General features: G+C 37.7%; 1 protein-coding gene across 3 annotated transcripts in view; it reads right to left on the bottom strand.

Annotated features, from left to right (window-relative positions):
• TNPO3 (transportin 3) overlaps positions 1–25,257 on the bottom strand; it is an 81,101-nt gene that overhangs the window by 23,790 nt on the left and 32,054 nt on the right. For all 3 annotated transcript variants that reach the window (XM_060305346.1, XM_030853773.2, XM_030853771.2), the window contains 10 exons: positions 17,554–17,697; positions 14,898–15,073; positions 14,232–14,370; positions 12,657–12,803; positions 10,483–10,590; positions 8,689–8,780; positions 6,395–6,534; positions 3,911–4,102; positions 2,118–2,209; positions 1,154–1,230 (listed from right to left, as the gene is read on the bottom strand). In XM_060305346.1, the coding sequence (XP_060161329.1) occupies positions 1,154–1,230; positions 2,118–2,209; positions 3,911–4,102; positions 6,395–6,534; positions 8,689–8,780; positions 10,483–10,590; positions 12,657–12,803; positions 14,232–14,370; positions 14,898–15,073; positions 17,554–17,697 (1,307 nt within the window). The remainder of the gene's footprint in view (positions 1–1,153; positions 1,231–2,117; positions 2,210–3,910; positions 4,103–6,394; positions 6,535–8,688; positions 8,781–10,482; positions 10,591–12,656; positions 12,804–14,231; positions 14,371–14,897; positions 15,074–17,553; positions 17,698–25,257) is intronic.

Genomic DNA, 25,257 nt, shown 5'->3' with positions numbered 1-25,257 from the left:
ATAAATATATTCAGATTGTCTAAATCCACTATGAGAAACCAAGTACTGCTTCATTCCCAGCATTAAAAGGCAAAAGCATTAGGAACCCTGGTCTACCAAAGACGTTTCTCATGGTTCTAGTCTAAATCCAATGATACACAACATGGGCCCACCCACAGTACATCCAATCCAACTATTTGTCTAGTTCTAGAATCCACTAATTTGAAGGAAAGCAGGGGGGAAAAAAACCCCACTACGATTAGCTACCTACCTCTTTAAAGGAACAAAATTCTTTAATTTTAAAAAGCTCAATAGCAACTCAATAAAAATCTAATTTTTAAAAAATCAGGGCATGTCCACCTTTTGCAGATTTTCTTTCATTTATTGTGAAATAGGAGTTATTGTTAATAGGCTCTCAGAATGGTATGCAACAGGGCTCCCCTAATTATATAAGGAAAGCATTATACCAACTCAGGAAAAAATATGTGTAGATAAGAACAAGCTAAAACAACACCTCAGTTTTAATTTCTTCCACATAGGTATTTATGCAACTATTAATTGATCTTCCAGTTATACCTACAGGACTCGCAAATTATATTATGCAACTAAGAAAGGATCACTCTTTGAACACTGTCACTCTAATGCTGTTTTAATCATTATGCTCCTCTTGACTTCAAAGAAAGTTTAATTTCACCTGGTTATTGAAGAGGCTTCATTATTTTTTTGCACCCATACACTATAATAGCAATGACTCTGAAAGTGTAGTCCTTGGAATAAAAAGCAACAGCATCTGGGAACTTATTAGAAATGTAAATTCTTGGGTCCTATCCAAGATCCAATCCATCAGACACTCTGGGAATGGGACCCAGCAATCTGTTGCCTTGGTAATTTAAGTACTACAGGCAACTTTGATGGATGTTAAAGTTTGAGAATCACTGATCTAGAGACCTAGAGAATTAATTACATTTTAAAGGGCCTTTTGACAAAGGTCTACCAAAAATAAATTCTTAGAATTTGCCTTTGCAATTGTAATAGGACTAAATTAGTCTCCTGATAGAGGGAGTTTATAGGAGGTACTCGGAAGTTGGAGGAAAAAACACTTCCTTACTTCAATACCTAATGGTCTCATTTGAGCTTTTAACCCAGGGCAGGAACCTGGCATCTCTCTTCTTACCTAAATATCACTGCAAGGCGATCTAAGAACACAGTGGGATCTGAGGATATGCCGTTGCTGGGCTCCTGAGACAACAGCTGAAGAGACAGATATTAACACTCAGTCATTACACATACAAACGTACAGCAAACACTGCAATATATACCCTTGTACATCAACCTCTGTCTCAATCTCTGATTATTTCCTTATAACAGATTCCTGAAAGTTACTCAAAATGGTAAAAACTTTTAAATTCATATTAGCAAATTATTTTCCTCCATCTTACTGCATCCTGGCCAGGAATGCATATTAACTTTTACTATATGATCATTGTGGAGTAGAAAACAGTATCATTTAATTTTTTCCCATTTACTTTTACAATGATTAGGATATTATAGACATTATACATTATAATATAGATTATATGTATTATACTATATAATATATATTTATATTATACTTTTATAATATAAAGCTTCAAAATTATTATAGCTTTATAATATATTTTAAGAGGTAAGGCAAGTTGCTACCTCTTACTCTTCTTTCCTAAAATTTCTTAGATACTTCTACCAGCATATTATTAGAGATAAACTTTAGAGTCACTTCGTCAAGTTCTCCTAAAAATCCCACTGGTATGTTCATTGCTATGGTACCATAAAAGTAATTTGAGAAGAGCTGACGTTTTTACAACACTCTTCAAGGAAACATGGTAGGTTATGGTTTTGGTTGTTAACTTGAATGGTGTTTTTCCCACTGTAATCTTGTAAATGGTATTTCTGATACAGTGAAAATCTACTGATTTTGGAATACTTATTTCATATATATAGCTACTTTGATAAACTTATAAATTTTAATAACTTCTCAGTTCATTCTCTTGGCTTTTCTGGTTAGATAAAAGACCACCTGCAAATAAAAAATTTTGTCTTTTCCTTTCTAACATGTAAACATATTATATTTGTTTCACCCCTTACTTAACTGGACTCACCTTTTTCAATGCCATAACCTGAACAGAACATAGTTCACTAAGACATTCAGTAATCTTATCCAAAGGTAATCTGGCTAGGACAAGTGCTGTCCCTGAAAGACAAAAGATGATACAAATGAAGAAAATAAAAACTGAACTGAGGTAATTCATTGGTCTACATCATATGGCTGACAGAAAAGGCTGACTGGTTCCATTCTTTCAAAAAGATCAGCACTGTGTTTTTTTTTTTTTTTTTTTAGCACTGTTTTTAAATTATAATAGTTTGTTATTTATGGTTGGGTTTTTCTTTATTTGGCTTAGAAGACCATACTGACTTTCACATTGACATTTACAACTGAAGTTAATATTAAACTATTTCTCCTCAGCAGCCTATTGGTTTAAAGATGTTTAAATACATAGATAGCCCCACTTCCAATTCTTCAAAGATTTAAATGAGTGCTTTGAACAGAAAAGTAATAGTTAAGTTTGCCTTTCTTTCATTTTTAAATAGTTCCAAAAATCTCCCCTCTCCCCTTTTCCCCCAAATAAACAGTAATAAATCCATAAACCTTCACATTTGAATAAAAAACTGAATGATTTTTCTTGACAGTCTATAAACCATGGACGAATTAGATTTTTAATTTAAAACTAGGGGGAAAAAATCTAACAAATACAATTTTCTCCTTTTAATTCATCCCTATAGAAAAGAATGTTACTAAAAAGTTTTCTATATCTAGAAGATACCACTGATATAACTGGGATGCCACATTCTAAGTTAGACGTCACATTAGCATCAAGGTTAAATTTCACTAGAAAATGACAAGATGGCAGCGATACCCGCTGGCAGTAGTTAAGAAAAATCTGACCTGATTTAATGCCAGAAAATGTGGCAAAAGAAGATTGAAAAGAAAAGAAAATCTGTCCTGAAAATGCATGGTTACATTGGCTGGTAGGGAACCTGATCATAGAAGTGAGAAAGAACAGTTAGTTGACATTTAACAGGCATCCAATCTGGACAAGGCTGTCTGCCACTCACAGAGACTTAAAAGATGCTGCACAGGCTGTATTACCCAATCTTTTATTTGATATACCCCAATAAAAGATTGCTCAATCTTTTATTTGATATATTAGCTTTAAGGATTTCACTACCTCACAGGACACCCCAATTTGTTTTCAGAAAGTATGGTTACAAAGCATTTTCTTTCTAGGAGCCAGTAAACTGTCAACAATCAATTCCTCATAAAATAAATCTGTTCCCTCTTTTCTAAGATAATCTTTCAAATATTTAAAAATAGCCACTGTGTTAAAGTCTCCTCTAAGTCTTTTCCCCTAGCATAATATCTCTAGTTCTTCCATTACTCTGAGTTTCATCACCACCCTGGCTGTTTGCCTTTTGATCAGTGTAAACTGATCAGTAATGGTTAAAGACCATTAAGCGACCAGAACCCTTGACTTCTAGTTATAGGACTGAGCCAGGCACACTACCTTTAAATTTCCACTTACTTCTATGGTATAGCAATGCTTATTTGGTCTCCATTTTTATTCTTTCCCCCAACTCAAAAAGGAACTATGTTTAGTTCCAATGTGTTGTCTCCACCCAAAATCTAGTTTCGTGCTATAAATACTGTAAGCACTTTGTATTAGTTATATAGCCTTAAAATATTCTAAGAATGCATGTACACATAATCAACACCCTCCCCTCTGAGTGACCTTCCCCATAACTGAGTAAACTGCAACTGAAAAGTGGGATACAACTGATATAACCCCTAGAAGTGGCTTAGAGACTGTTCCTTCTTAATATCTTAAGTAAGTACCTTTTAGCAAGCCCACAGCAGCCTCTGGAGACAACATGAAGGAATCAAGGGAACGGGCAATCTCTAGGAGTCCATGAAAGTGCTGAGCCATGTGGTCTCGGCAGACAGAGCAAATGTTATGAATGGCTTTGGCTGCAGCAGAAGCCAGAGGTTTTTCACACAGTCCTTTCATCAAATAGCCCAACACAGGGTCTAAGGAGAAAATCCATACGTAAAGATTACATTATTTGAAACTCAAGGAAAATTTCTATTTGTTAGAACAAAGGTTTTACATTCCCTTTTTAAGCAAAAGAACCATTTTTAAAAAATGAAATGTGGGGCTTCCCTGGTGGCGCAGTGGTTGAGAGTCCGCCTGCCGATCAGGGGACACGGGTTCGTGCCCTGGTCCGGGAAGATCCCACATGCCGCGGAGCAGCTGGGCCCGTGAGCCATGGCTGCTAAGCCTGTGCGTCCGGAGCCTGTGCTCCGCAACGGGAGAGGCCACAACAGTGAGAGGCCCACATACCGCACAAAAAACAAACAAAAAAGAAATGTGTTTAAACGCCAATGTTTTTACATATAAAAATGGGGCTGATCTCACTGACAAATGGTGTCAGAGAGAGTCCTATCTATTTATCTTCCATTTCTTTCCTTGTGGAAATCAACTGTTGCTTGTTGCTAGGGCTTCACAGAGCACGGTTTGAAAACCACTGATTCAGTCTGAAACCACTGGTGGATATAACCATCAAGTATTAATAGGGTAATGTAAGAAAGACGATAAGGCTCAAAGAGTACCATTATACTCAGAGATTAGTCACTTTGTTTAAAAAAAAGCAGTCTACATTAATCAGGACAATGACAGTTATCTAAAGCTGACACTTTCATACTTGCTTCTTTATAATTACAAAAGGCCCCCAAACCACACAGATGGATCTTTAGCACTTCTAAAAGAATTAGTTCATTATGTTTTACTTTCTGCCAAATGTAAGTGTTCTAAGAAAAGGGATTACAAAGGCGAATTCCTATAAAGCAAATCCTAGTTATCCTTTACCTTGCTTCATAAAAATCAGAATGTTTTTCTATGAAGAAACCCTAAGAAAAATCATACATGGTTAAAGAGCACTTTATGTGTACTAAAGAGTAACCGCATACCAAACCTTATAAAAGAAGTAATCTCTGAAAGCCCATTTAAAAGTTATCTCCATTTCTAGTCTAATGACAAAAACAATGCACCAACCCAGCATGAACCTGCTCCCTTCCACACACACACACAAAAAGGCCTGTTTAGCATGGGAATCAGAACTAGAATCTAAAACCTAGCCCACGCAACTCTAATACTATAGGCTTCAATGATTCTCAAATTAAATATTTGTGTTTTTGACTATTCTAGAGTAAGTATGAACACTCAGCAATTTGTCTTCTAATTGAGGCACAAATTTGAATAAGATACTACAGGTGGTACTGAATATAAGCCTTAACAAACAGATAAACCCACTTAGTTTCTTTGTGGAAAGTGTTCAGAAAAGAAAGCCAAATTTTGAGACAGATAACGGAAGTGAAGAGATTTAAGAATTAGAAAATAGGTATTTTGAAAAAATTTTTAAATGGTATGTTGAACTTGGAAGTGGCTCAGCTATGATGTAATAAGCCTATCTATCTTATATGCTCTATATACAGAAACAAGAAAATAGGAACACACATCTCTTTTTAAGTAAGAGTTTCAGTCAATAAAAAAAGATCATGTGTAAAATAAAATCAAGTCGAAAGGTGGTAATAAACATAAGTACAGCACAAACTTAATGATATTCACGAATTTGAGAATTCTTAAAATTCTCAGAATATATCAGTCTTGAACATCAGGTGGGCTTAATATATATTAACCTAGATAAATTATTTAGTCTCTCTGTATTTCAGTTTCCTCATCTGGAAAATGAGGGGATTAGAAGAAATTACTTCTAAATTTACTTTCAATTCTAAAGTTATTTTATATGATCTTTAGTTATTTTTTCAAGTCAGTAAAGGCAGCCAGAAGTTATATAACTCAACACTCTTCATTGTAGTTTGTACTTATTTAGTTTCAATAATAATTCTTAGTTTTTAAATGGAGCATGTATTTAACACTGAAATAACACATCCCCCCCCCCCCCCAACTGTCTTTGCTTTAGCCTATTAGCAGCTTCTAGTTTAGAACTACAGGACAGTCTGATTAGCTCAAGCCTATGCCAAAGCCTAACAAAGACAGAAATAGTTATGCTGAAGCACAGTACTAGTAGCAAACTGTTTCCCTATATAGAGATCTAATCTTTCAAAGGTCCTTTCTCCAAAGTCTGATCAGATTATAAAATGTTGTATCAACTAAGCAATAACTCATATATTTAGTCTCAGTGTCTAGAAACATTCAACCTACCAATAAAAGAGAAAGTAGGAAAACAAAAGCAAAAGTAAGAGAGAGAAAGAAAGCAGAAAAATCAGAAGCAGCAGCTGCAGAGGAATGTTCACACATACCAAGGAACTGAGGATTTCGATCAACCACTTCGCTCATCTCTCCAACCAATTCAATGCTGGTGTATCGCACAGCTGTATGTACGGTCTCTGGGAGACGGACAACTCCTTCTAGGACCTCCACAAGTGTTGGATTGTTCTCCCTGAGTTTAGAAGGCAAGTACTCAGAGTTACCAATTTCAGAGGTTAGGTTCTGGCTAAAAAACAGGCTGCAATGACACAAATCATTGCTAAAGGGTTTCTTTCTAAATAAATAACCATTTGGATAAAAGTGCTTAACATCTGGTATGAAAGTTTTTTAACCCTCAAAAAGGAGGAAAAGACAGAAATGGAAGATATCATTGTTTCAGTTGAGAAGCATACTACTGCTCCTTAATCTTCTCAATGTCAGTGAAGTGTCTAAAGACACATCCTGCTATCAAATAAGGCTCTTCAAATTGGAGAGGCAGGCAATTACTGTGGATCAATGTCTTCTTTTAATGAATCCATTTTATTTATTCCTATATCTGCAGCACCTAGAACAGTGCCTGGCACACAGTGGGCACTCAATAAATACTGCTGAATGGCTAAATGAATGAAGAAATAATTCTAGACCACTCGCTATTAGTTGTTATTCTCCAAAAGATTTCTTATAGCTGGATAATGGATACTTTAAGAACAGGTAAGCATGGGTGGGCCAGCTCACTAATTAAAGAAACAAGAACACAAGCTGTAGGAATAAAGGTGCCCTGACTTAGAACATGAGGGAAAATTAAAGTTATCCAAATACTTTCCACAGCTCCATGAATTAACTTTTTCCCTTTCCTTCTCTTCTTTTCACTCTTTTATTTGCGGTACGCGGGCCCCTCACTGCTGTGGCCTCTCCCGTTGCGGAGCACAAGCTCCGGATGCGCAGGCTCAGCGGCCATGGCTCACGGGCCTAGCCGCTCCGCGGCATGTGGGATCTTCCCGGACCGGGGCACGAACCCGTGTCCCCTGCATCGGCAGGCAGACTCTCAACCACTGCGCCACCAGGCAAGCCCTGGCTGAAGTTCTTTAAGCAGAGTGGAGGATGCTCCCAAAGTGGTAGAACGTAATCCAGAAATGAAAGATGTTTAAAATGCAAATAAATCCTGGATTAGTGCAAGAGCACTCCTTGCTGATACACTAAGTCTATTAAGTCCTTCATACACTAAAAAAAAATTGTAATCATGCAGTTGGCTTGAAATGTGGATAAACAAAAAACAAAATAAAATCTTCTCTCATTTATGCTTTATGCTTCCTACGGGCACTAAGCTAATTATTGAGACTCTCTTGCCATCCTTTCTCATACCAACACAAATCAGTTAGATTATTAGTGTAATAATCTTCAGACTGTTACTGAAGTTTCCAAAAGATACCAAATGGGTTTCAAAGCAAATAGTATGATATGTGATTCAGGACCAGAACTCCTTAATAGAGAAAAACAAACCTACTCTATCTCCTTAAATGTTTACTGGATTAGAAACAACATAAGATTTCATTGACTAGACCCTGTAAGACAGCTAAGAAAGAAGACTGTACATTTTATGAATACATGCCTTAACCATCTCTCCAACCAAGGCCATGGACAGAGAGCTCAACTGCAGACATCTGATTACAATACAGGAAAACTTGACAGATACTAGCATTGATTTATAAACTCACATAACAAAGTAAATTCTGTTTTTAAGGATTCATGTTGAAATAATAAATAGAACTTCTATGCTAAGCAATTAGAAATCAAAATCTAATAATTTAAAATTTTCCAATGACGAAAACAAAAATAATAATTGCCCTTTAGAGTTTGCTATTCTTTTAGGTGAAATGGTACCTATGCCTGGCCTCTCTGAAACTTACAAATGACTCTCCAAGACAGGAAAAAAGGAGAACAATATAATTAAATATTTGTAAGGATAACTCACCCAAGGTCACAAAAGCAGGTGAGAGCCAAATTAGTGCCTATTCAAATGCTTTTAAGGAAGTGCCAACAATTTAACAGTCTAACAAAGTTTTGATTATACCAACTTGCACAAGGGAGCCTAGGTTGGGAAGATAAATCAGCATTCTTTTCCTAGCATCAAGAACAAAATAATTTTAACTCTAGGAAATGTGTTTAAAACGTGGATATCAACAATGCATGCTACTCTGGACTAGACTCTAGAAGTCAGAAGACTAGACAGCATTATAGAAGTAAGAAGTTCTAAGAATTTCCAAACATATCCCATACGAGAAAAATGTTGTAATTTTCCTTCCTCTGATATTAAGAGTTCCCAGCAAAAGACTTATTAGACACTCACGGATCAACACTCTTTGCTATAGCAGCCATGATAAAGAGAACCGCTTCTGTCACCTCCCAGGGTGGGTTGCCTTCTTTCAGAGTAGAATATAACTAGAGAAGAAGAGGTGGATTATGGATCCATTAAAAGGAAAACAGAATAGAATTCCAAAACAAACAAAACAAAAAACTCTGTTAGTTAAAATAAATCTAGCCCCTTGCTTCTAAATTTATCTCTCAGAGCCAGGGAAAAATAGTATCTTCATTTTTCAAATCTTCACTAACTCTAAGTAATACTAGTTTAATATATGAAACAAACCCATTTAGGGCCCCAAGAGTATATCAAGATTATCATCTACTCCCACAAAATGAGTATTATGGAGAAAACAAAACATATTACACGAGTGTCTTTTCCTGGTCCTGATAATAACTCATAAATACATAAACACACTTAAAAATGAGATATAATGTAAAACCTCGGCATATGCATTGGCTTTACATTTCTATTATTTTAACTACTTGTCTGCATCAACACTAGTAGCATAGATTAAATTCCTAAAAAGTAGCTGTTCTGAAGCACCCATCACAATACCATGTCCAAGCAAGGGGAGATGGGGAGAGACCAAACAGAATACTCAGAGATGTCCAGAAACTTCCCAGGGTATATCCATCAGTGGGATGTGACTGGGTGTTAGTCTAAATAAGATTTCTGTAGTCATATAACACACTGCTAGTTAAGATAAAATTAAACAATTCTCTTGTATGACTTCACAGAGCCTTTAAATATACTATTTAAGTCATTTTCCAGTTTTAATTGACAGAATTGTTTTTTCTGGCAAAGAACATCTCATGAGACTGGTGTACCACAGTACACATCTTGGACAAGACTAATAATTTATGTAAATTTGTAAATTGAGGTCTGGAGAAGAACAAGTAACTTGTTCAAAGCCGCAGAGCCAGTGAGAGAAGAGTTGAAATCTGAGCACAGGTCATCTGCCTATGATCTGGGGATCTCACTAAATCTGCTAAGAATCCCCAACCCTTTCTAGTTAGATAAAGAAACATACTTTGTTTAATATAAAGAAATATAGTTATAATTTTATGAACACTTTCTAGATCAGATGATGTCCCCAAATACACAAAATGCCTGGATTACCCATCCCCCCAAATTAGGTTAGTTCAGTATTGCTGACAAAGCATTAAAACTAGTATTTCTGGATTCAGAGCATGATCCAGCAATATGAAAACCACCTGACATTATGTTAATGTTAAGTGATGTGGAATGGTGGTGACTGCAACCTTATGATGTAAAATGTTACTCGCTGATTGTCAGGAAAACCACAGGACTATGATTCTTCTACTCTAGTATAGTCACCTCTGGGATGAAACTGCAAAGGAATCTAACCATAAATGTGAACAAAGGAAATGCCAAATAACTAAGAGTTGCCAGGAGTTGATACATAATTATTAAAGCAGAAAAACTTGTCTATTTTCCTGGCTAGGTCCAAATTCCCTATAAGTATCTTGGGGGCTTTAAGGTTTATCCATGATCTTCCATTTCAACTGAACAAGTGGAACAACTCTCACTAGCAAGATTATAGTGTAAACCATAACTGAACTGTTCACTGCAATTGACTTGTAAGATACTAAACAAACACAGCTACTATATGCCAGGCAGTGTGCTAGGCACCTGCATATCTACTGTCCCATTTAGCCATCAAGATTGAAGAAAAAGATGGAACACTTAGAGAAGACATAGAAGTTAACACAATTAAAGTGATTGGTAAAACTGCTAAGAATCTCCAAATGGGCTTACCTGAGCAAAACACTCCATAGACCCAATCAAGAAAATCAAGTCCTTCACCAGGTCTGACACCCTCATCCGAAACTCCCCAAAGTCATCAGTCTCCTCAGGAACCCCCTCCTGAAATTTCAAATCAGATAACATTTGTTTTAAACTAAGGCTTTCATTTACTTTATAAAATCAAGAGTAAAAAAGCCATTAAGCAGTCCAGTCCCAATGAACAAAAAGATGAATCGCCTAAATCACAAAGACATTTTACTATAGAGGGTATCCCAAACTTTTAGGTGTGTCAAGTCAATACAACCTATCTTCTGCCTTGACTATTAGAAACGCTTCTCTTTTTTTGTGTGTCCCAGCTACATCTTGCCTGCTGTTGGAAAGATCTGGAGTGGTGGGGGTGGGAAGTGACCTAGAAGAGGTGGTAACTTAAGAGTTTATTAGCCTATCTAGATAAGGCCTAGCTTTTTATTACTGAATAAGCCTCTGAAGCTTTACGGTTCAAGATCTACCAAAATCAACCATTATCACAAGAACTAGACACAGAATAGAATATTAGACTTCAAAAAGAATTTTATATAGGTGGACAGATACATAATAAGACATGTATAATAAAATATTAATGGTAGAATTTAGCTAGTAGGTATACAGATATTCACTATAAAATCATTTTCCCTTTGCTGTATATTTGAAATTTTTCATTAAAAAATACAGAGATCATTTACATTTCATGCTTAAGGTTTTCTTATTCCAACACCCTCCTGTGAGTAAACTAAGGCTTACCAATTGTGAGATGGTTATGGGCACCTATAAGAATCTTGGACCATGGGTATCTGGAAAAAGCCCTTAGTATTACTGACAATTGCTGATTTAGTTCAACCTCCTTGCTTTAAGATGAAAAAATTAAAGTCAAGGAATGAGGAGGAAACAATGGCTGTCTCAGATGAGATAATGAATTATAAAGCACTATACACCTACAAGTGTAAGGAATTACCTGCCAGGGAAATGGTGTCACAGAACTAGCAAAGGGAAGAAACGGATCAAGCAAGCAGAGCCATTTAAACCAGAGCAGCCCGGCTTTTATTTACTTATCAGGCTTCCAAGCAATATGTAGTTGAAGATAAGATTCCTCAGTTTTAAAAAACAAGTAGTGAAAACCACTAAACTAAATCATCACTAAGGTTCTGTGGAAATACAAAATACCATAACTCAAATAACAACATTAACATTAAAATGAAGACAGTTTTCATGTCAGATTTAATAGTAAGCAATAGGAAAAAAAACCCGCTCCAAGTTATAGGTTGAAGGACAGGGATATTAAACCAACCAACCAAAAGAATGAAATAAATGCTACAAAATTTGAAGTGACTAAGCAAAGAATGAGATTGAAGAGTTTTCCAATGGACTGTTTTATAATATTTCTAGTGTATTTCATTCTAAGCAAATAGATTATATTTTATTTTAACTTATAAAATTCGTATAAGTAATATAAAGAAAAGTGTGCACATATGTGTCGGGGGGGGAATCATAAGTTATTTTCCACATCCTCACACAAATATTTCACCTTTGTGTTAGTTTTAATCCAACCACATATTTTATGCTATTAAAAATACATATTATAAAATCTGACATTTTTTCATTTAGCGTACCAACTATTGCTATCTCAAGTTATTATTTTTAACTGCTGCATTATGATCCATCAGAATGCTACATAATAATATACGTAACTCTTTAATATTCTTTTTGGGGGGGGGAGGGGGACCATGCCACACAGCTTGCGGGATCTTAGTTTCCCGATCAGGGACTGAACCTGGGCCGCCAGCAGTGAAAACACCAAGTCCTAACCACTGCACCACCAGGGAATTTCTTCTTCTAATACTCTTGTACGTGGGTTTACCATTTTTTTACTTTTATAGATAATGCTTTGTACATAAAATAGCAATTTTTTTCTTCTGCAGAATTATTTAAGGTGAATTCCCAGAAGAATTACTGGCTCAGCAGGATTGAGTTCTTTTTACATAGACCTAGCACTCTTCATTATACTGGTACTGACTTCTTCAGTGTAAGCTAGAGTGACAGAAAACCCACAGATTCCATTAGCTTTATTCTCTATCTTTTCAGTTCCTTTTCAAGCTAGCATTGAAAACAAGAGGAAATCAAGAATTGATTAAGTAGAGAAGAAAACTTACATGGTCTGGTTCCAGCTGGCAGTGGCGAGCCAAGGCATGAAGCAGCCTTTGAATGTAAGCTTTGAAGATGCCATGAATAACTTCATCATTAGTTTTGTATAAATGCTCCCCTAGTCGGTACCAAAAGTTAAAGGAAATTTCTACTACCTATCAAATTAAAAGAAAGAGAAAAGATGGTTTATTTGAATAAGAAAAGAAGGCAGTTTTATTATTACTAGGGCCAATAGGAAAGAAACACTTTAAAACAATATGAGTGGAACCAGTTAAGAAGCCATCTTTTTTCTAGCAGATTTATTATTATCCTCCCAAATTATCTTTCCATGTTAGGCCCAAAACTCCATTTAGGAAGACTGGCTTTACATTCTCTGTCCAGCCCTGGGATAACTTCTCCAACAGTATATTGGATTCTGAATTTAGAGAAACAGATACAGAAATGGAAGTCTCTTTAAAAGTATTTTTTCCTAAATTCTGAAATTATTTCATTTTTTTTTTGAGATTAAAACACTTCTCACCAGATAAACCATCTACAAATAACCTGTACAAACCACAGCTCATCTTACATATGGCACTGTTCAGAGGAATGATAATTATTAGGTAGTACAATACTTCTGCCCAAAAATGTTTTAAGTTTCAACAAAATCTAGATATCCTCATGAGATTATGTCAAACAAATACGCATTATCTTTTATATGATCAAAGAAAAAGGACTGAGACTCACAGGACTACTGAGTCCCTCCCTAAGAGGGGCCCTACCATCCTTTCCCATTAATGATCCAAAATGGAGCCATTTAACTAGAGCTAACCCAGCTTGGGAGTTCTTTCTCACTTCTTATACTATTAAGAGGAGATAAAGCTTCTTGAATAAGAGGAGTTTTGTTTTTTTTTAATCTAGCAAACTTAAAAGAGGCAGCATGTCTTAGAAATTTTGGGATGAAGAAGACTCTTTAAATCCTTTCAACGCCATTCTCATTTTCATCCATAATTTGGAGAAAACTTTTGTATGTTAAAACTTGTGGAGGTACAGTTAAGATTTGGTACGTTTTCTTTAGCTATAAAGCTCTAAAGAGTAACTGACGCTAGAGAGGGAGCCTCAGTGGAAAAGTAATAGGCTTTTTTTCTAACAGGTCAGCCCAGCTAACCAAGTAGGAAAATAGAAAGGAATCAAAGCTGAAGCCCAAATACATATTTTTAAAAAAATTCAAAACAGAGGAAACTCCCCATCACATTAATTAAAAATAAAACTATAATTTCGGGCATCCCTGGTGGCGCGGTGGTTGCGAGTCCGCCTGCCAATGCAGGGGACATGGGTTCGTGCCCCGGTCCGGGAAGATCCCACATGCTGCGGAGTGGCTGGGCCCGTGAGCCATGGCCGCTGAGCCTGCACGTCCGGAGCCTGTGCTCTGCAATGGGAGAGGCCGCGGCAGTGAGAGGCCCGTGTACCGCAAAAAAGACAAAAACAAAAACAAAAAACTATAATTTCCCACAAATAAAAAGCTCGACAGGAGAAAATGGAATGCAGATAATATGTGACATACAACTTGGAAAATAATGGCATTAGCATAGAATAAACACTACCTCATATTGAGGGTGTCCTGCACAGATAAGAAGCAGTTCTAGAGTTCGTAGGTCCCCAAGGCCTTGGCCTGGAGTACAAACAATTTTTTCAAGGAAAGTTTCACACAGTTCAGTGAAAATACGGCAGTAATTCAGAACTCTGTAAATGAAAGAGGAATGAGAACATCAAGTCAGAAATCTGGATATTATGCGTTCATACTCACAGACACAGTTAATCAAATAAATAAAAGCAATCCTCAGCCTAAGGGACATGTAGTGATTATTTGCTATGTTGTATCACAATTTCCATAACAAACATCTTTCCTTAAATCACATACTTTTATACATACAAGGAAGTGACTCATAAGTCAGTTAAAATTCTCAATTATTAAAACATCTGAATAAAATTCCCATCAAATCACACTTGATACTTCTCATCCCTAATTCTTAGAGCCTTACCCTTTAAAGTGCAAAAACTTACTACTCTCCATGATCACAACCTCTCCCTCTGCATTTGATTTGCCACTCTTGGTTCAGATGAGAATAGCAGAGCATCTTGAGGATGCAATGTATACATTTACACAGAGTCACGAAGAATCACAAAGGATAGATAAATAATAAAAGGTGACTTAAAAGAACACCAGACTGTATATGAATCCAGGTCTACTGCCTTTAATAATTACTCACTTGTCTAAATCTTCACGTGCCACAGCCATATGATAGGCAGTCTCCAACGTCAGGACTCCTTGAAAAAGTTGCATGGCTAATGGCAAGTTGGTTTCCACATTCTCAATGGCGTACAGAGCTGAGCATACGCAGTCTGAAGCAGCTTCATGTAGGTTGGATGAGGTCTTATCCTGTTGCTAGGAGGTAGCAGGAGTAGGGAAGTAAGAAGTTTGATCATTAAGCTGTAATCCAAGTAACAGGAAACCAATTATAGCCTGTTTCTGAACATGTACTTTAAATACATACAGCCTAATAGTCATGGCCTTCAATGAGACAACATCCATCAATCTTCCTATTTCTGACTATTATTTCCTTATATGCCAAGCAAATCAGCCTTTTTGTACCTCAATCATGGTCATATGACTTCTAAAATTCATATTTTCTTCCATACCAGTCCCTCCAAATGGAATTCCATGTGTTCCCTGCCCTATTTTAGTCTATGGAAATTTTCTCCATCTTTTTTTCTGATATTCAGGTACTATCTAAAATGAAAGGGTCCAACAAGTATCAACACATCATTGTGCTATTTCAGAATACTAAGGTTAAACAGAGATTTTTAAAGCTTCTGGGGAGGAGAGGAGAAGGTAACTTAGAAAGGAGCAAAAATCAGTTTATCCACCTTCTCATTAGCAATGATGCCTGCCAGTATATGAGAAAGCAAGGTCTTAGAAATTTTGAAGAAAAAGAATAGTGAACCTAGAACTCTATACCTAGCTAAATCATTGATTAAGAATGAAATAAAAACATTTCTCAGGAATGCATGCAAAAACTCAATATTTATTTCTCACATATCCTTCTGAGGAAGGTATTTGAGGTAGGTCAAAAAAAATGGTTAAACCAATCCAGAAGCAGAGTAAAGAGAAGTCCCAGGATGACAGCTGGGGAGCAGATCAAAAGAGCAACTGATACAAATTAGAGAATATTAGAAGGTTCAAGGAGGGAGGCCTCCAGGGTTTCTATTCAGGACAGTACAGTTGAGAGGTTGGATAAATTTAGCGAAGGCATATTGGTCTTCTGTGAATAATAAAAAAAACAAGTACATTTAGAAGCTCTGCGGGGGTGGGAGGGGAGCCGGGGGGGGGCAGGGGGAGCTATAAAAGCAGGGCTGGGAAAGCACAAAGACACAAATTATTCATTAGGTTATTCTTAGATTGAGTGGCAGTGAATTAAAAAATATTCACTGTATTAACTATGTTTCAAAAGTTAAATGTTCAAATTTATTCTTTTGTATATACCAAGTATTATTTTAAAAATATTTTTTAAAAAAGAACTATAGGGGAAAAGTTATATAATAAGGTCGTGGTCCAAGCATAAAGCAAACTAAAATATTTAGTTTTATGTGGCATGACTTCGAACCACTGAAAAAAATGTAAGAACGAGAATACATTTGACCCTGACTCTAGAAACACTCTTAAGTAACAGAGGACCTAACACTGGATCAGTAGAGAAGACAATATAACCCTAGCACACTACTTAGCTTGTTCCTTACCCCAATCTCAGTTCCCAAGAGTCACCACTGTTTTAAGTTTGAAGTGTGTTCTACACTGTCCTCCATTCATACGTAAACTTATTTACACACTTTTTAAACAAAAGTGGGAGCTGAATTTTTTAATACTGACTACTCTTCACACAACTTGGTGAGATGAGAATCAAAATTACCATTATTGAGGTATGGCATCAATAGACATGGAGACAAAGACACTGATAAGCAAAACAATTATTAGCACCCTAAGTTTCCTGAATTTTAGCTTCTGATCCAAGAATGACAGCAGAAATACACGAACAACATTACAATACCAAAAATGTCTCCTTGAAGAATGCGTTTTCCTTTTCTTTAATTCACAGTGATATCAATCTAGTATCATGCTAAATCTTCTAAATTATAGTGCACCAGCACACAACCAGTATGGAAACACAGAGTTTCCATACTAATATGTGTTCATGGAAGGAAAACCATCAGGGAGAAAGAGACAAAGTCACACCCACCTCCAAAGACCTGTTTAACATTTGTGCTTGAGGTATTGCTGTTTCTTGTTCTAAAAACTAGTCTTATTCTAAGCACTCATTTACTCTTTGTCTACCAAGACAGAGGAATGTATTACTAGGCAATGTTACTTTTAAAGTTTAAGGAACAAATGCACAAGTATATAGAAATACATTACTTCAGATCTCAAAAACCCAAAATTCATCCTATACATACCCTGATGTTTAAGTAAACTACCTCAATTACAAAGATAATATTCTGATTTGTAATTGTCTCAAACACCCAATGGCCATTATTAGAAACACACAACTTAATACTTTTAAAATAAGAAAAAGAGACCAATGGTTTTTTTGCTACTTGAATTTTAATATGTAAATCATTGTTCTATACATAATCTACATATAAGACTGCTTTCCTCTTAAACCTAACTACATTTTATTCTGAGCACTAAAACTAATATCTTAATTTGGTACTTGGCAACAAGGAAGGGACAGTGTTGCTTTCTTACCATACACTTTCCACTCACTCCACAAAACTCTGAAAACACTCTTATATCCCAGAAGGGCAGTTACCCTAAGTGACTATGTGCCAGAAACAAACAAAAACCATGTCATAAACAAAGCCATTACTTACCAAAACCTCAAAAAGGAGTGCTAGTAACTTATTGTTAGCCATGAAGTTACTGTCCAAAACTCCTAAGTTAAACCAACTTCCCAAACAGCGAAAGACCTTCATAAGCATTTTCTCATCTGTTCCTGCTTTTTCTACACAAGTCATCTGAAAAGAAGAAAAAAAAAAGTTACAACAAATAATGTCAATCTTTATATTTAAATATTATTACAATCACCTTATAGGTGTAATGATGAGAAGGATAACAATAACAGCTAACAGTAAAAAGTGCTTTTTAATTGCCAGACACTGTCTCATCACTCTTTTTTTTTTTTTAAATAAACTAATTTTATTTATTTATTTTTGGCTGCGTTGGGTCTTCGTTGCTGTGTGCTGGCTTTCTCTAGTTGTGGCAAGCGGGATCTACTCTTTGTTGTGGTGCACAGCCTTCTCATTGCAGTGGCTTCTCTTGTTGCAGAGCACAGGCTCTAGGTGCGTGGGCTTCACTAGTTGTGGCACGCGGGCTCAGCAGTTGTGGCTCACGGCTCTAGAGCACAGGCTCAGCAGTTGTGGCACATGGGCTTAGTTGCTCCGTGGCATATGGGATCTTCCCAGACCAGGGCTCAAATCCGTGCCCCCTGCACTGGCAGGCGGATCCTTAACCACTGCGCCACCAGGGAAGCCCTGTCTCATCACTCTTAATTCACTTAATCCCCACTAAAACTGTATAGGTATGTACTATTGTTATCTCCACTCTCTCAACTGGGAAGCTGAGGTACAGAGAGGTTATAGACTGGTTCAAAGATAGATATGTTTCAGAAACAATGATCAGTATATTTCTTAGATCCAACTTCTGCATTAATGTAATCTTATCAACAGAATTGTCTTTAAAGTAATACTCATCATCTCAGCCATGAAAAAGAATGAAATTTATCATGTCAAACAACCATGGATGGACCTGGAGAGGGTATTATGCTTAGTGAAATAGGAAAGAAAAATATTGTATGTTATCACTTATACGTGGAATCTAAAAAATGAAACAAACAAATGAATATAACAAAACAAACAGACTCATAGATACAGAGAACAAAGTAGTGGTTACCAGTGGGGAGAGGGGAAGAGGAGAAGGGGGAAGATAGGGGTAGGGGATTAAGAGGTACAAACTACTATGTATAAAATAAATATGCAATAAGCATATAGCATACAGCACAGGGAATATGGTCAATATTTTACAATAACTTTAAATGGAGTATAACCTATAAAAATTCTGAATCACTATGTTGTACACTTGAAACTAATATTGTAAATCAATTATACCTCAATAAAAATTAATAAAATAAATAACACATCTATACACTCGATTTTATAGAGTAGAAATAAGCTAGCTGTACTATTGTATATTGCTTCATGAAAAGCTGGTATTTCAAGCTTCAGCACTGGAATACTCTAGCAAATATACCATCCACAGAAAGTGATATTACTATAAATATGATAGTTTATAAAAGATAAAATGAAAAGTCAGACTAAAACTCACCATTGTTTCTCTTTGTAAACTGTTTTTGTGATGTATACTTTTCCCAAAGTAAGGTGTAATGCAACTTTTTCTGGATAAAGAATGTTTAAAAATAGGGACTTCCCTGGTGGTGCAGTGGTTGAGAATCTGCCTGCCAATGCAGGGGACATGGGTTTGATCCCTGGTCCAGGAAGATCCCACATGTTGCAGAGCAACTAAGCCCATCCGCCACAACTACTGAGCCTGCGAGCCACAACTGCTGAGCCTGTGTGCCACAACTACTGAAGCCCGTGCGCCTAGAGCCCATGCTCTGCAACAAGGGAAGCCACCGCAATGAGAAACCTACGCACCTCAACGAAGAGTAGCCCCCGCTCGCTGCAACTAGAGAAAGCCTGTGCACAGCAATGAAGACCCAACACAGCCATAAATAAATAAATTTTTTTTAAAAAAAGAATGTTTAAAAATAACTTTTGCAGGCAATGGATTAGAAATATCATAACTGCCATGGCATTTAGAATGCATGGGGGGGGTGGTAGTGGTATGTAATCCCATAATGATCTAAATGCTGACAATTATACTTCCAAGTAGCCATGTTCCCCCTATGTTTGCAGTATCAGGCAATAATAATTACATACTTATTAATTAGTGTGAATTACACTGAACTGAAATGAATGAAGAAAAGATTCAAGTAAGTGAATGGCAACCACATACCCACATCCACACCAACAAACACACACACCTAAATCTTTGAAGCTCTTGCTATAAACTCATGACACAATCCCTTGGCCTTTATGCTTCCTGAATGACATTTCAATTTTAATAAGGTGTGATGTTTACAAACGGAAGGACTTGATTATACATTCTAACTACTGACTCAAATTTAAGACAGAATTTTGGAAAAACCCTACATCTAAAACTAGCTGCTCTGAAGAGAAGAAATTCTATTAATTAAATCAAACACTCACCACAAAGCTTCAGAACTAAGAGATGCCTTCAGTTTCTCTTTGAGAACTGTATTATTAAAGACTCTTGTCTCTTACTAAAGTTAAGACCTCAAAAGCTAAAAGATATAATACCAGAAGAGCTCACCAGTAAAAATAGAGCAGAGGTAAAAAATAATAGATCTTGAATTAACGATATGGAGAATAAATGGAGAAAAATATTAGAGGCCAGGCTCAGATTAAGAGCAAGAAGAATAATATTTTTAAAAATTATAAAGTTCAATACAATGTTTAGGAATAAGTCCATTCGAATAGACCTCAAAAGTATAATACTAACAAGAAAATAAGATAGAATAAAACCATTAAAGAGAATGTGGGGGAACTGAATGAAAACGTTCTAAGAAGCTTTTGGTATCTATTACAGCCAAATACCTATTTTTCTTGGTAACTGGACTAATTTCATGCTCTAGGTTCTATAACATGACAAGCTACATGACAGAATTATAGACCTTATTAAGTACCACAAGGATATATTTTTCAGATTTCATGATGATAAATCAAGCTAACACCTGTTGCCAGTTGTGATAAAGTGCTAAGTCAAGTCCAAGTGGCTAACCGCCCTTGCCCATCGTGGCAGTAATGATGACTGTAAGGACTACAGTGGCCACTGAATTTTTTTTAGTTCATTTGAGTGCTTACAAAAAATGACAAGCTCGGGTCGGTTAACCCAACTCAAGTCACAGTCTGAGAACTAGACAGCTTCCACAGCAGCTCCAGATAAAGCTCTTATTTTTTGTAGCTGCAGGGCTGATACTGCTGGAACTCATATACAAAATTTAATTGTGTGGCTTGCTGAATTACAAACAGCAGTCGAATTTATAAGTCTCACCAAGTTTCTCATGTGAAAGTTCTGAAACTGACTGGTAAAGAATGGACTCCTGATGCATGGAATGGAGACATCTGGTTGGACCCTAATGAAACTGATAATCCTGAAACCCCAAGTCACTCTGAGTCTACCTTACCAATAAAAGTGGCCTGCCTTCCAGTGTCTGAGACTAGCCTTCCTCAGCTTGAAAGCCCTGTAATAACCCCATCTGAGACAGATGGTTTGAAAGAGGATGCCCAATCTCTTCAATACCTACCACAACCAACCCTTGTACCAATCATAACTAGGGTCAAATCTCACAAGGTTCTAGGGGAACAGGTACATGCAGGAGGAAGTAACTTATACACCAGGAGAACTGTAAAACTTTGCTTGTATGTGTCTGAAGAAAGCTGGGAAACATGCAGGAGTGTATTCTAAAGGTGTTAGACCAAGGAAGGCTGAAATATAACATTAGATTGAACCAAACTCATTGATACAAGTGTATTTCCTTGAGATTCTGGATTTAATGAGTATATGGAGCCTCTGGGAAGTACCAATAGTTATATCGTAGTGCAAATACCTAGGATTTTGGAACAAATCTATGCTCTCTTCTGCAGGTAACTATTTTCCTTTTGAGAAGCAGCTTCTGATTTGCTACTGGGCCTTGGTAGGCCTATCCATAGGACACCAATCTCATCAACACCTGAGATTCCCATCATGAACTAAGGATTGTCTGAAGTACCTAGCCATAAGGTTGGGCATGCATAGCAGCAATCTGTCATCAAATGGAAATGATATAAGGAGACTGAGTACGGGAAGGTTTGGAAGCTACAAAAACGTTGCATGAGTAGGTGGCTCAGATTGCTTTGACACCATCTCTTCTTGCATTGATTCATCCCCTTCAATCCATGCCTGTGGCCTCCTGGGGTGTTCCTTACAAACCAGATAACTGAAGAAGAAAAAATTCAAGCCTGGATTACAGATGGCTCTGCATAATATGCTGTACCACCTGAAGGTAGACACCTGCAGCATTACAGGCCCACTCAGGGGCTTTAGTGAAGGCCAGTGCTGAAGGAAAACCCTCCTAGTGAGCATATCTTCAAGCAATACACATGGCTGTCCACCACGTCTGGAGTGAGAGATGACCAGAAATATGGATCTCCACTTATTCATGGACATTTGTTAATCATTTGGATGGACGATCAGGGATTTGGTAGAAACAGGATTGGAAGATCGGGGACAAGGAAGTCTGAGGAAGACGTATATGAATGATATATTTTTTGAATTTATTTTTTTATACAGGTTTTTATTAGTTATCCATTTTATACATACTATTGTATACATGTCAATCCCAATCTCCCAATTCATCCCACCACCACCACCACCACCACCACCCGCCACTTTCCCTGCTTGGTGTCCATACGTTTGTTCTCTACATCTGTGTCTCTATTTCTGCCCTGCAAACCGGTTCATCTGTACCATTCTTCTAGGTTCCACATATATGCGTTATGAATGATATTTAAATGGGCACAGCCTGTGACGATATATCTGTCCTATGTGAATACCCACCAAAGGGCATCCACTATAAAGGAATCTCCCAATGATAGATGGACCAAATGACAAACTATGTCAGCCTTCTTCCCTAGCCACCCAGTGCTTGGTCGATGGGCGCATAAACAAAGGAGCCATAGTAGCAGGGATAGAGGCTAAACATGGAGTTAACATGGATTTCCACCTACCAAGGTTTAACTGGTAAACACTACTGATGAGTGTCAAACCTATCAACAGCAGAGACCAACACTGAGTCCCCAGTGGCACCATTCCCCATGGGGACCACGTTCATTGATTATACTGGACTCCCATCATGGAGGAAGCAGAGATTTGTCTAGAGGATTAGACCCATATTCTGGATATAGAGTTGTCTTCTCTGCTTGTAATGTTTCTGTCAGCACTATCATTCATGGACTCACAGAATACCACATGCAACCATCATGGTATCATAGCTAATCAAGAAACTCATATCAGAGTAAAGGAAGTACAGCAACTTTGAGCTCTACTGGTTTGTAGATCTTGGTCCCAAAGAAGGAATACTTCTATCAAGAAACACAAAAATAATTCCAGTGAATTGGAACATAAGACTACCACCTGGACAATTTGGGCTTCTTATGCCACTGAACCAACAGGAACTTTACAGGCTGGAGTGACAGATCCCAATTACCAAGGAAAAATTGTGTTGCTTCTATATAATCAAAGCAAGGAGCTCTAGGTCTGTAACCCAGAGGATTTTCTAGGGAGCCTCTTAGTACTTCCATGCCCAAAAAGTTAATGGAAAACTACAGAAGCAACAATCCACAAAGGCAGGATGATGCTCAGACTCTTGGGGAATGAAGGCTTGGGTCACTTCACAGAGTAAAGAACCCCAAGCAGCTGAGCTTCTGGCTAGGGCAGGTGTCTTAGTCCATTCAGGCTGCTATTAACAGAATAACACAGAATAGGTGGCCTATAAACAATAGAAAATCTTTCTCACAGTTCTGAAGACTGGAAGACCAAGATCAAGGTACCAGTGTCTGGTGAGGACCTGCTTCTTGGTTCACAAACAACTGTCTTTTTACTGTGTCTTCACATGGCATAAAGAAGAAGGGAGTTCTCTGGGGCCTCTTTTATATGGGCACTAATCCCATTCATGACAGCTCCACTGTCATGACCTAATCACCTCCCAAAGGTCACATCTCCAATACCATCACCTTGGGGACTTGTTTTCAACATATGAATTTCCTGGGGCGGGGGGTTGGACACACAAATATTCAGCCTATAGCAGCAGAGAAAAAATAAAATGAGTTGTGGAAGAAGAAAGCCATCGATACCAATTATAGCCTTGTTAATCAATATATATGTAAGGGCCGTAGTAGCTCTGCATATTTCCTATTTGCTTGTTACACCACTGTACTGGAGTTTAAATGTATGTAAAAGAGTACATATGGAGGGCTTCCCTGGTGGCGCAGTGGTTAAGAATCCGCCTCCCAGTGCAGGGGGACACGGGTTTGAGCTCTGGTCTGGGAAGATCCCACGTGCCGTGGAGCAACTAAGCCTGTGTACCACAACTACTGAGCCCGCGTGCCACAACTACTGAAGCCCGTGCTCCTAGAGCCCGTGCCCCACAACAAGAGAAGCCACTGCAATGAGAGGCCCACACACCACAACGAAGAATAGCCCTCATTCGCTGCAACTAAAGAAAGCCTGCGTGCAGCAATGAAGACCCAACGCAGCCAAAAGCAAATAAATTAATAATAAATAAATTAAAAAAAAAAAAAAAGAATGCGCAGCTTCTTCAGCCCCAGACTCCTAGCTCCTCTGGTGCCAGCTCTTGCAGTGCACTGACCAGCAGTTTCTCCAGCAGCGCCCTCCCTCACCCCCAACAGTTTTATAGCAAAGTGCTTCTGGCTCCTAAGAAATGTGCAACTTCTTCTCCAACACCAGATTCAGTGCACTTAAATTCTCCAGTGCCTACAGCACACAGTAGCCAGCAGCTTCCCCTGGCACTCCCACGCCCAGGTGATTTTGTGGCAGAATGCCTCTGGTGAGACACCTTCCATAACAACTTTCTTGGGCTTCCTGGAAAGCAGATTTCCAGCAAGCTTGAGAGGACAGATTTTCAGCGGCATGCAGCACCACAATGACTTCTTTACCATAGCTATACCATCACCAACAGGGTCTGAATCTCAGTCCTGGGAGTGGGGTGAACTCTTCCTTCCTTGGAAACTCTATCTCAGCCTTGGCGTTAATGACTGCACCTTGTATCTGTTTTATTTCTATCTTCTTTAGAGTTCTCTTTACCTCTTACTAGACAAGCCCTCATTACTATAGATGCCTGTTATAGTTAAACATTCTTTATATTAAAAAGCCCCAACAGGGCGTCCCTCGTGGTGCAGTGGTTGAGAGTCCGCCTGCCGATGCAGGGGACACGGGTTCGTGCCCCGGTCTGGGAAGATCCCACATGCCGCGAAGCGGCTGGGCCTGTGAGCCATGGCTGCTGAGCCTGCGCGTCCGGAGCCTGTGCTCCATAATGGGAGAGGCCACAACAGTGAGAGGCCCGCGTACCGCAAAAAAAAAAAAAAAAAAAAAAGCCCCAACAAATTACTAAGTGGTTTCTCTCTCCTGACTGGACCCAAACTGATACTAAAAGGAACTAAGGATTCTAGATCTGGGGCATGAAAGTAACTAGATGAATACTAGTCATCTTTTTCTGTTAGGAAGTAAAGAAGTGCTCCAATAGCCAAAGTTACAACATTTAAAGCATCAGAAGAATAACTTAAGTGGACACCCTGAATCAATGAAAATCCATGGGTCCATAATACAGCATAAAGAGAAAGCCAGGGAAAAAAGTAACATTTAAGGCATCTTTAAAACAA

This window comes from Globicephala melas, chromosome 9 (genome assembly GCF_963455315.2).
Source record: "Globicephala melas chromosome 9, mGloMel1.2, whole genome shotgun sequence".
Taxonomy (NCBI): Eukaryota; Metazoa; Chordata; class Mammalia; order Artiodactyla; family Delphinidae; genus Globicephala; species Globicephala melas.
This window is presented reverse-complemented; position numbering and strand designations above follow the sequence as displayed.